Source organism: Ceratotherium simum, chromosome 1, assembly GCF_057802395.1.
Source record: "Ceratotherium simum simum isolate JZ-2026a chromosome 1, ASM5780239v1, whole genome shotgun sequence".
Lineage (NCBI taxonomy): Eukaryota > Metazoa > Chordata > Mammalia > Perissodactyla > Rhinocerotidae > Ceratotherium > Ceratotherium simum.
Window position 1 is genome coordinate 96,420,669 of NC_141900.1, and position 11,499 is coordinate 96,432,167.

Sequence of the window (11,499 nt, forward strand, 5' to 3'; positions counted from 1 at the left end):
ATTTCTAGGTTTGTTCTGGAAAGAAGGGAAGGGCCAGAGTTGTTAGGTGGAAGGAATTGATTAGTATTAAAGAAGCCCAATCCAGGATGGCTCCAAGGATCTTAAAATCCAGGGAACTGGCCTAAGGTCAAAAGCAAGTGCCAGAGAGTGAAATTAACACAGTCTTAGTGCAACTTTATAAAAGATTGTACCCCATCATCTGATATGGAATTTGGTAGAAAGCCAAGAGGACTCACTGGACTGGTACCACCAGAACTTGGTGAATTTATGTCATCTGTTTATGAATTTATGCATTGAGTTGTGTTGGCACTGCACAGTTCTCCGAGAGAATGCTGTTCGTTTGTATGTTATTTTTGAGTTGGAACAGTAGGACTATGGTTACAGAGGAATAGGAATCTGAAGATGGAATATTGTAGGGACAACAACAGGGGAAGGGGCACAGACTGTGCACCATTCTCTCCAAATTGAGTGTGGTGGGTGTGGGGTCAGTCTTCTGTGGGAGCACCAGCAGTAACATCATGTCAGAACAGCTAGATTGTTCTCTGAATTATGCCTGTGGGGTATATAGGGTCTGGGAAAAGGCCTGACTGTAACTTTGTGTCAGTAGGAAGGAGCAAGAGGCTGTGGGTCAGTGACTCAGAGGATGCACAGCTTGCTTGCAAATGAGGTGTCTAAATACATACTTGACTGGTTTGATAACATTTCTGACCTATTTTTTTTTTTTTTTGGTGACAAAGATTGGCCCTGAGCTAACATCTGCCAATCCTCCTCTTTTTTTTTTTGCTGAGGAAGACTGGCCCTGGGCTAACATCCATGCCCATCTTCCTCTACTTTATATGGGACGCCGCCACAGCATGGCTTTGCCAAGCAGTGCATCAGTATGTGCCCAGGATCCGAACCGGTGAACCCTGGGCCACTGCAGTGGAACGTGTGCACTTAACCACTTGCGCCACCGGGCCGGCCCCTCTGACCTATTTTAAATACAGGAAAATTATTTGTCTCAATTTTGCTTCTTTCATAGTTGGGACAATGACTATATAATGATGATCTGAATCCAGGTATCTCAAGAGGAAGTAAATATATTGATATCACTCAGAAGATCTCTCTCTTTAGCTCCCACCTACCCCTCTATATCTTTGACTTCTGTGTGTGCTTTTAAAGGCCTGAGATAATCAGTATCCCATCTTTATTCTTGCTTTCCAGAAATTCTGGAATTGCACAGAGCTAATCACATTTTTTTTAGAAGCAGTAACTCAGTTCATCCTGGATTTGCATATTGTGAATAATAGCAGACTTCAGGTGTTCTCCTACTTTATTGAAAGGAGCGATTATGGAGATAAATCACTGAGGAAGGAAAGAAAAATAACGTTGATTAGATAATACTATTTTCTAGGTACCAGGCTAAATAAGTTCTTATGTCCTTTTGTCATCACAATAGTCCTGTGAGGTAAACATTACTATCATAATTTTTATAAAGAGGACTCTGAAGTTCTGAGATGTTAACTGACTTATCTGAGGACATAACCACTAACCGGTTAAGTTGGGATGCAAAAGCAAAGCCTGACTTGGAAGCACATTGCCTTTCTATGAATGGCCACAAGTGCCCAATTTATAAATTCCCCTTACAGGGAGCATGTCATGAGGATTGTGTCCCATTGAGGCTGGTGTTAACATGAACCTGTGAGCACTTTGCTTTGGATAGACAACTAGCTATGCAGAAAGCTGTGTCTGCCATCACTGTTGCTTGACTCTTAGCATGATCTTGTAATGTTATGGGAAAACCTCATTCTCCTCTGAAAAACACAATTCTCAAATTGTTAAAAATGTAATTTTTATTCAAACAGCTTTATGTAACTGAGTTTTATATAACTTTTCAAAAGTAAAGTTTTAATTTTTTATTTTATTTTATTTTACAGATAAGTTTCAGAGAGAATAGAGAGTTCCCATATTCCCCTCACTCAGTGTTCCTGATGTTAATATCTTATGTAACCTGGTACATTTGTTAAAACTAAGAAAACAGCATTGACACGTTAACTATTAACTAAACTACAGACTTAATTCAAATTTTACCAGTTTTCCCACTCATGTTCTTTTTCTGTTCCAGGATCCAATCCAGGATATCACGTTGCATTTAGTTGTCAGGTATTCTTTGTCTCCTCTGGTCTGTGATGTTTCTCAATCTTTCCTTCTTTTTCATGACCTTGACAGTTTTGAAGATTACTGTTCAGGCATTTTGTAAAATCTCCCTCAATCTGGGTTTATCTGATGTTTTTCTCATAGTTAGACTGGGGTTATGGGCTTTTGGGGAAGAGTACAACGGAAGTGAAACGCCCTTCTCATCACGTCACATGAGGGGTACATGATATCTTTGTGACTTATCCCTGGTCAGGTTAACTGTGATTGCATGGTTATGGTGGTGTCTGCCAGGTTTCACTGTCCGTTTGCTCTGTTCCCCTTTCCAGATTCTCTTGTTTAGAGGTAAGTCTCTAAGTCCACCTTACTCTCAAGGGAAGGGGAATTAAGCCCTGCCTCCTAGAGGGTCTCCCAAATCTTGTCTACTGTACTTATCTCTCTCCCCCAAATTTTCGTACTCTTGGAAGCAGACAGAAATAGTTCCTGCTCTCATCTGCCAAGTCCCCTCACTCCTACCCTCATTTCTACCCCAACAATGCTGCAGATGGTGCCATGTTCTTCCCCAAAGACTGCGATCCTTGCTGCATGCAGGCCATGGATGGTGTAGTTGGGCACGTCCTCCTCCCTCCAAATACCTGAATTCAGGTCCCCAAGAGGTGGTACTGACCCAGTGAGCAAGAACTCCAAAGAAGCTGGAAAAACTATAAATATATGTACATTTATAATTTTTGTTCCTGTTACACGTGCTTGTTAACAACATGCTTAATCTGCTCAATTTCTGAGTTTCTGGACTCATGCAGCACATTAAGAGAAGGATTAGTTTGCCCAGATTAACAGCTGCTACAGAAAAGTTGCCTCGATGCCATTTTGTAGCTGTAGGCACGATTCTGGGAAGCATTGAAAAAGGCTGCCTGTGTCCAGGAATGCAAAATGTTTGAGCCACTGAGATGTGTCAGATGTAGAATAAGGGATGGAGCTGTACTTATTCTGCAGCCTGGTCGGGGGAGGGCATTTTGGGGGTTAAAGTGTCAGACCCGAGTCTTTGCAACTGAAATCCCTTAACTACTTCTTTCTCCTTTACATGGCTTGTTACGCCTTGGCTAGCCTCTCTCCCATCATCTTCAACTCTTCGCTCTCTGAGCTCACCACAGTTTCATCTCTAAAACACTCACGGCTGCCTACACTTCTCTCCATTCTATCATAATGGTCATGAGGAATCTGACTTGTTGGAGAAGCCTGTGGAAGGTGGCCTATGCTTGAGATCCTAGAGGCCACGACACAGGAGAAAGATCTAGTCAGCTCTGACTCTAGATAATTGCCAAGAGTAAAATTAATTTACTGTAAAATCAATTAAAATTTTTGTTCTCAATTCTTCTTCTCATTTCTTCTTTGATTTTGAAATAAAATCAGAAGCTAACATGAAAAACAGAATAGAAACCAGAACTACTGCTCTCTAAGCAATGCACAGTGCATTATTTTAATAAACTCCAGAAGTCTAAACTGAGTTTTCATGTTTTTCATGGAAAGTATCACATTTATCTAAAGTACTGCAGATAATCCAATTTTCTTTGCCAATACACTACGTCTCCCCTGATAAAAGGAAATACAAAATAGCTATAATTTTGAAATAATGTGTGTTTAAAATAAAAGATGAACCTGTGCATTAATTGCTAGACATTTTTTAGGTAAGCATTTTTCTTATTGGAATTAACTAACTATCTCAGTTCCCTATGTGGTTTAGCCTTTCTTAATGCCAGTAGTAAAGTAGTCTGTCAAGAGATCACTTTATATTTCTGGTGACTTTTTTTTTGAGGCCAGACTAGGCTTTCTGGATTCATGTCACTTGGCTACCATGCTCTGTATGAAGTTCCACTGCCCAGGACCTAGAGTGGGGCAGGGTGGAAGAGAGGAGCAGTTATGTCTGCTGTCAAAAGTCTCCATAGAAACTCTGCTCTTGGAGAGGTTTGTGCCTCATGCAGGTTTTCTGGCCAGTGGCAGATTGTGTCCTTCTCCTCTGCCTCTGCACAGCTGCAGCCAGAGTTTTCAGCTGCCAGGTCTCGCAGCTGGGTGGAGATGATGTAGAATGTATGCTCCCTGGAAGCAAGGGCTGTGTATTGCTCACTGTTGTGTTCCTGTACCTGGTACAGTGCCTGGCACATAATAAGAACTGTGTAAATCTTACCTGAATGAATGGAAATCTAGTCCTGCAATCCCATTATATTATTAGTAGAGCAACTGAGGCCCAGAGAAGGCAGTGGTTTGCCTGCAGCTTCACAGAGCACCCGAGGCAGTGCTGGGACCAGACTCTAGGGCTCCTGACCTCTGGTACAGAACTCTTTCCTCCACATCCATGCTGCCTTCCTCAGAAGCTAGCCTGGCCTTCCTCCTTCTTTCTAATCAAATTTCTCTTTCTAGTTTGGTTTGAACACTATATTGGTTTTTTGTTTTCTGTGTTGCAAAACAAATTTAGCAGTTTAAAATTACATACATTTATTGTGCCATAGTTTCTGTGGATCATAGTCTAGGCAGAGCCTAAGCGGGTCCTCTGTGCAGGGTCTCACAAGCTACACTCAATATGTTGTCTGGGCTGTGTCCTTTCTGGAGCTTAGGGTGCTCTTCCAAGCTTACTGGTTGTTGGCAGAATTTGGTTCCTTGCAGTTGTAGCACCAAGGTCCCTGTTTTCTTGCTGGCTGTCAGCTGGGGGCCAATCCAAGCATCTAGAGGTCTCTTGCAGTTTCTTACCATGTGGCTTTCTCACAGTGTGGCAACTGGATTCTTCAAGGCCAGCAGGAGGGCCCAGTCCCTCTTCCAAGACTTGAGCTGATTAAGTCTGGCCCACCCAAGATAATCTCCTTTTTGATTAACTCAAACTCGACTGATTTGGGACCTTAATTACATCTGCAAAAGCCCTTCATCTTTGCCATATAATGTAACCTAATCACAGAAGTGACATCCCTTCTTATTCACGTCCCACCCCTGCTCAAGGATTGTTCAGGGTGTGTACACCAGGGAGTGGCAATCTTGGGGGCCATCTTAGAATTCACCCCACATTTGTGTTGAGCTGGTCCCAGGGAAGTTGGAATCTGGCCAATAAATGAAGCACTTTTCCTATATTTCTTGATAACTTTGCTAGTCTTTTTTCACTTCTTTGAGCTCATCTTCCTCTAAGACCTTGATGCGAGATAATGTGCTAAGTCCAGTGCGCGTGGATGAGTGATCACAAAGGGCAGATGACCTCAAAGACCGTGATTATGGTAATGGCTCCTCTACTTGACTTTCTATATTTTTTATTATTTGGCACTTAAATATAATATGTTTTGGTTCACTGTTTTCTTCCCCCAAACTTCTACTTCTCTCTTGAGTAATGAAATATGTTTTTAATTTCTGAGTTTATTCAGCTTTCATGCTTATATGTTTAAAGTTTTCATGAAAATAAAATTTCTTTTTATATGTATGAGCTCACATTTGGCCCTGTATAGAACCTTTTGATTGGTCTTTCTTTTGATTTGGTCTTTCTTGTTGAGAGGTCTTCTTATATTACGTGCTGGTGTCTAGACATTAGCCCATGACTCTTGAGAAGGACAGTAGGTATCTGTGGTACTGTTTCAAATCTCTGAGTCTAGGCTCAGGGTTCATTCATATGGTCACAAATACAGAGGAGCTGGTAACTCCTAAACTCTCTGTTCCTGGTCACATCTGTTTAGTCTCTCCTTGAGGACAGGTTACAGAAGGAAAAGACCGAATGTAGATTTTGTAGCATGACAATTCACTGTGAGTGTGGTCTCACCTTCAGGGTATCTGAAACTCAGCCAGGAGCCACACACATTCATTGGCACTGAAGCAGGGTACCTCCTGAGACTCCTCTCCCCAGCCATGGTGCCTGCTGCCCTAGGACTGCTGATGCTGGTGGCAGTGCCTGAATTTTTAATTGGCCTGGTTGGAAATGGAGTCCTTGTGGTCTGGAGTTTTAGAGAATGGGTCAGAAAATTCAAGGGGTCCTTATACAACCTCATTGTCCTGGGCCTGGCTGTCTGCTGATTTCTCCTGCGTTGGTTGATTATAGTGGATTTAAGCCTGTTTCTGCTTTTCCAGAACAGCCATTGGCTTTGCTATCTCTGGGTCCTGGTAAGCCAGGCCAGCCTGTGGTTGCCACTTTACTCGGTGTCTTCTACTGCAAGAAAATCACGACCTTCGACCTTGTCTACTTGTGGCTGAAGCAGAGGGCCTATTGCCTGAGTCTCTGGGGTACCTCATGATCAGTTTGTTACTTGTAGCCCACATTGGCTTAAAGCCCTGCAATCCTTCCCGAGGAAACAGCAGCATTCTATATCCCTTTTCAAACTGGCACTCTCTGTATATATTACGTCTCAGTGCAGGAAGTAGGGTGCCTTTCACGGTGTTTCTTGTTTCCTCTGGGATGCTCATTGTCTCTTTGTATAGACACCACAGGAAGATGAAGGTCCATACAGCTGGTAGGAGGGATGCTCGGGTCAAGGCTCACATCAGTGTCCTTCAGTCCTTGGGCTTCTTCCTTGTATTTTACATGGTTTACGTCCTGGCTAGCCCCTTCTTCATCACCTCCAGGTATTCTCCTGCTAATCTCACCACTGTCTTCATCTCTGAGACACTCATGGCTGCCTATCCTTCTCTTCATTCTGTCATATTGATCATGAGGAATCCCAGTGTGCAGCAGATTTGTCAGAGAATCTTGTAGAAGACAGTGTGCGCTTGGAGATCCTGGGGCCTGTGATCTGGGGAGAAAGGAGTGGTCAGGATACTTTTTTGAGACACTCTTTTGATAGCTCTCTACAAGGGAGTTGACTTTCACATCTTTTAAAATTTTCCTTCTTTGACACCAAATCAATAAGTAGGCAACAGGAAATAGAATAAAAACCAATACTATTTCTCTTTTGGCAATGCAAATTATGTTGTTTTAATGTATTATAGAAGTCAAGGCTGGAGCTTTATGTTTGGTAAAAGAGGTGTTATATTGTTTATATATAGCAAATAATTCATTTCTTTTTAAATTACACATGTATAAGTTGTGTTTTTCCTGTTATAGGAAACAGAGATTAGGAACAATTACTGTAGTGATCATTAATTTCTATGAAATTTCACCTATCCATTAATCAAGCTTTTAAAAAAAGGAAGTATAAAATAATTTCCTCATTTCTCTACTGTTGTAGGTTTATTTATCTAACTGGAAAACAAAGCAAAACATATTTATGTTTCTGGAAGTTTCTTTGAGCCCTAGAATTACCTTTTAGGATAAAAGTCAGTTGGCTGCTATGATCTGTATTAAGCTCCAAAGCCCAAGACCTGGAGTGGGGCAAGATGGGAGTGAGGGGCACTTGCTTCTGCTCTCAAAAAGAACACTGCTCCCCAAAGAGGTCAAGCCTTATTCACTTTGGTCAGTTAGCTGTCCTGACTCTCCACTCTGGCTTCTCCACAGCCTGAAGTCAGAGTTTTAGCCAAGTCTTTGAGTTGGAGGGCGACCATCTAGAATGTCCAATCCATGGCAGCAGGAAGTTTGTCTGCTTTTGTTTTCTCCTAGGTTCCTGGTGCCTAGAACACTACTTAGCCCATAATAAACACTTAATGAATGTTTTCCAAAGTGGAATGCTCAAGTTTATGAGTATTTTTAAACAGATGAAATAAGCAACTAATCTTTCAAGTTTGGTATTGGTGGGATGCCTGGGAGTCAAGATCCAAACTCACGACAGACTGAAGTTTCTGTGACTTGCTTTTCTTAGGGACAAAACACCTGCATTCTCCCAGTCGCCTTTTGGGATTAGATTTCCTTCCTTTTCTGTAACATGATTTAGCTCATGATGGTTGTGAGGCTGCTTTGTGTTTTCTCCAAGAAAACAAATTTAGAGGCAAATCTGTGGTCTAGAATTGATTCCTATGTAATTAAATCTTTTATAATTTGCATTCTCAGAGCTGCAGCTGGATCCATGTGCACGTGGGTTTGTGCGTGTAGATATTACTAGCCTTCCTTTCTATTGTGTGGTATGATTTGTGATGATACAGCCTAGAGGAGGACTGAAAAAGATTCAAACAGTACAGAAAGGTAAAAAACAAATAGCAACATTTTCCCATTTCACTCCCCATTATTAGCTCCACTGCACAGATATAGTTGTATTTTACCATTTGTCTTAGTTCTTCTAGTGATTATTTTCACAAGTCTAAATAATAAGATTTTGCCTCTCTTTCTTGGTTCATCAACTTTGAACTGTAACTTTTGAATCCCGTTAATCAAAGTTTGGGGATTATCTCACTTAACCCCAAATCCATTTCCCTCTCCTAAATTTGATTCATTTTATTTATTTGTCATTCTTCTAGTCATTAATTTTATAACTTTAAGTAATACGTTTTTAACTTTACTTTTTTGAAGCATAACTTATGACACTATATACAGAATCTGAATTGTGTAGAAGGAAGAAATTAATGCTTCAACTCTCCTGTACTTTTCCCATATCTGAACTCATATGTCCAACTTCATATGACCTAAGTAGAAAATAAATTTATTGGAAGGAAATTGGCTATCTCATAGAATCAATGGGAAGGGTGGAGAGTCAGTATCAGAATGGGACCCAAGAGGGTTTATACAACTGAGAACACAACCAAGTCACTCTACAGGAACTGGTGCTGGCACCACCACTCACATTTCAACTGTCAGCATTGTGTCTTTGACATTGTCACTGCCTCTGTGAATGTGTCCCTTTGAATCGTAGCTCCGATGTCCAAAATCCTAGCTAAGAGCCTCTGATTAGCTGATTGTAGGTCACACACCTGCCCAGCTGACTGGTCCTGGGGCAAGGAAAAGTCTGATTCCCCTTTGGCTTCTGAAATATGTATTTTTAAATTAGATGAAATAAAGTACTCAGCAATTAGATTAAGCATCAGACTCGATGCAGCTGATGGTGAATTAATGAACTGGAAGGTCACCTCAAAGAACTCTCTCAGAAGGTATCAGGAAGCAATAAAAAGATGAAACTGTAAAAAAAAGAAAAGCTATAGGGCACATAGAAATAACAGGGTAATTATCTATGTAACTGGAGTCCCAGAAGGAGATGGAAAAAATGAACAGAAGGAATGAAATATTTGAAGAATTAATGACTTAAAAAAAACCTAGATTGAAAGGCTTGAGGGGTACCAAACAAGACAATAAGGTGGAAGAGAAACCTTCAGCACATTATAAAAAAAATTAAGAATATCAAAGACAAAAAGAAAGTTTATAAAACTTTAAGAAAGAGCAGATCAAGATTCAAAGAGACATTTCTCAGCAGAATGTAGAACAACATTTTGCTTTACATTTTATTCTAGTAACTATTTTATTCTTATTTTCAAATAACACCAAGAAGAAAGTTTAGAAATATTTTTCTGGCTAGCAACATATTTCATATTGATTATATACAGGGAATTAATTGTAAAAATGTCACTGAGGCCTTAGTGGATTGATGATCATGAGGTTACTGAGCAATTCTGAAATGTTTTAACAAAGAAAATCTTGAAAGTCTAAAGGATTTTGAAAGAAAATGATATCATATTCACAACTGGGTTAAAGGAGTCAATGTTGCATATAATTGGAGATGATTCTAGGTGGGAAAAAGTATCTAGCACAAATAGTTGCCAGTGCTACAAATTTGATAGAATGAAGTAAAGGAAATGGGAGAAACAGACAAAAAAAATAAGCATATAGATTGAAGACAAAAGAAACTATCAGGGAAAACTTACTCTCAATTAAAGAGAAAGCCTTGGCAATAATATGAGCATTTTAAGAAAAAAGGTGAAAACTTTGCCAAAGTGCTTTCCTTTAGTGGGAGATAGTGGAGTGGCTTCAAGAACCTCTGTAGTCTACACAATGTTGAGTTACTGGCTAAATTATGAGTGAAGATTAAGTAGCTGTGAAAACATTCCTCCTGTATTATAAAAAACTGTATTTCAGATTAGGCTATACTTGGTTCAAATTTTTAACTGTAATCAAACTGATCTCTAGAAATTAATGCCCTCAAAGATTTGTACTTTGAAAGAAGAACAAGCCCCACTTTAAAAGCTGTGAACAATTGACTGATGCTGAGCACAAAGGCTAGCAGACATATACCTTTCTAGCATTTTTATTAGGGTTGTTTTTATTTCAGTTAGTGCTCTGGTTACCAAGTTGCATATGTTTTCAATAGTCTTCTTCATCATTATTTTCCTCATAAGCTCTTTTATTTTTTGTACATGATTTTGCAGAGTTTGAAGTTTTACAAGAATGCATATATCACTTTATAGCAGGAAGGATTATTTGTCATAGGTTTGTCATGAGGATTAAATGAATTAATATATGCAAAGTGTTTAGAAGAGTGCCGGGTGCATAGTAATAGCTATAAATATTTACCTTTAATATTGTTATCATACTATTATTTGGGAACAATAACTTTAAATATTCGCACTGGCGAGAAATAATTAAAGATATATAGAAAATAGAATAGAAATGCTGGATGAATATGCTTTGGCTTCCCAACTATCTGGGTGCTTCACCATCCCTTGCTAGTTCCTTTAGCCCTGCCCACACCTTTATAATCATTTATTAAATTCTCTTCAATTATTTCTTTGAGTGTACTGTTTCTTCTGACTTACATATATTAAAAACTCAAAAGTTTGTTCTTTGAAAAGACTTACAAAGTAGAAAATCCACTGGTAAAGTAGGTTAATAAAAGAGAAAAGCTGATGACATGATCTTGTATATAGAAAATCCTGAGGAATCCACAATAAAACTATTAGAAGTAATAAACAACTTCAGCAAGGTTACAGGATACAAGATCAATATGCAAAAATCAATTGTATATCTGTACACTAGCAATGAACATTTCAAAAATGAAATTTAGCAAACACTTCCATTTACATTACCATTAGAAGGAATAAAACACTTAGGAATAAATTTGACAGAAGTACAAGGCTTATACACTGAAAACCCATAAAACATTGCTAAAAGTAATTAAAGAAGACCTAAATAAATGGAAAGACATCCCATGTTCATGGATTGGAATACTTAATATTTTTAAGATATCAATACTCCCCAAATTAATTTCAGATCAACACAAGCCCTGTCTGAATCCTAGGTGGCTTTTTTTTCTTTGCAGAAATTGACAAGTTGGTCCTAAAATTCCTGTGGTATTGTGTAAGACTCATAATAACCAAAACAATTTTGAAAAAGTTGTTTCAAATGGGAGAAATGGAAACAGAGAGAAATAGACAACAAAATTAAGCATATAGATTGAAGACAAAAGAAACTATCACGGACAACTTACTCTCAATTAAAGAGAAAGCCTTAGCAATATATGAGCATTTTAAAACCTACTACAGAGCTATAATAAT

General features: G+C 39.2%; 1 protein-coding gene across 1 annotated transcript; it reads left to right on the forward strand.

Annotated features, from left to right (window-relative positions):
* The first annotated feature begins 5,910 nt into the window (after positions 1 to 5,910).
* TAS2R5 (taste 2 receptor member 5) lies at positions 5,911 to 6,883 on the forward strand. Its single transcript, XM_014787777.2, is given in 3 exon segments — positions 5,911 to 6,277; positions 6,280 to 6,375; positions 6,378 to 6,883. Coding segments are annotated over 3 exon segments (873 nt in total). The 5' UTR covers positions 5,911 to 6,006.
* Positions 6,884 to 11,499: the final 4,616 nt, after the last annotated feature.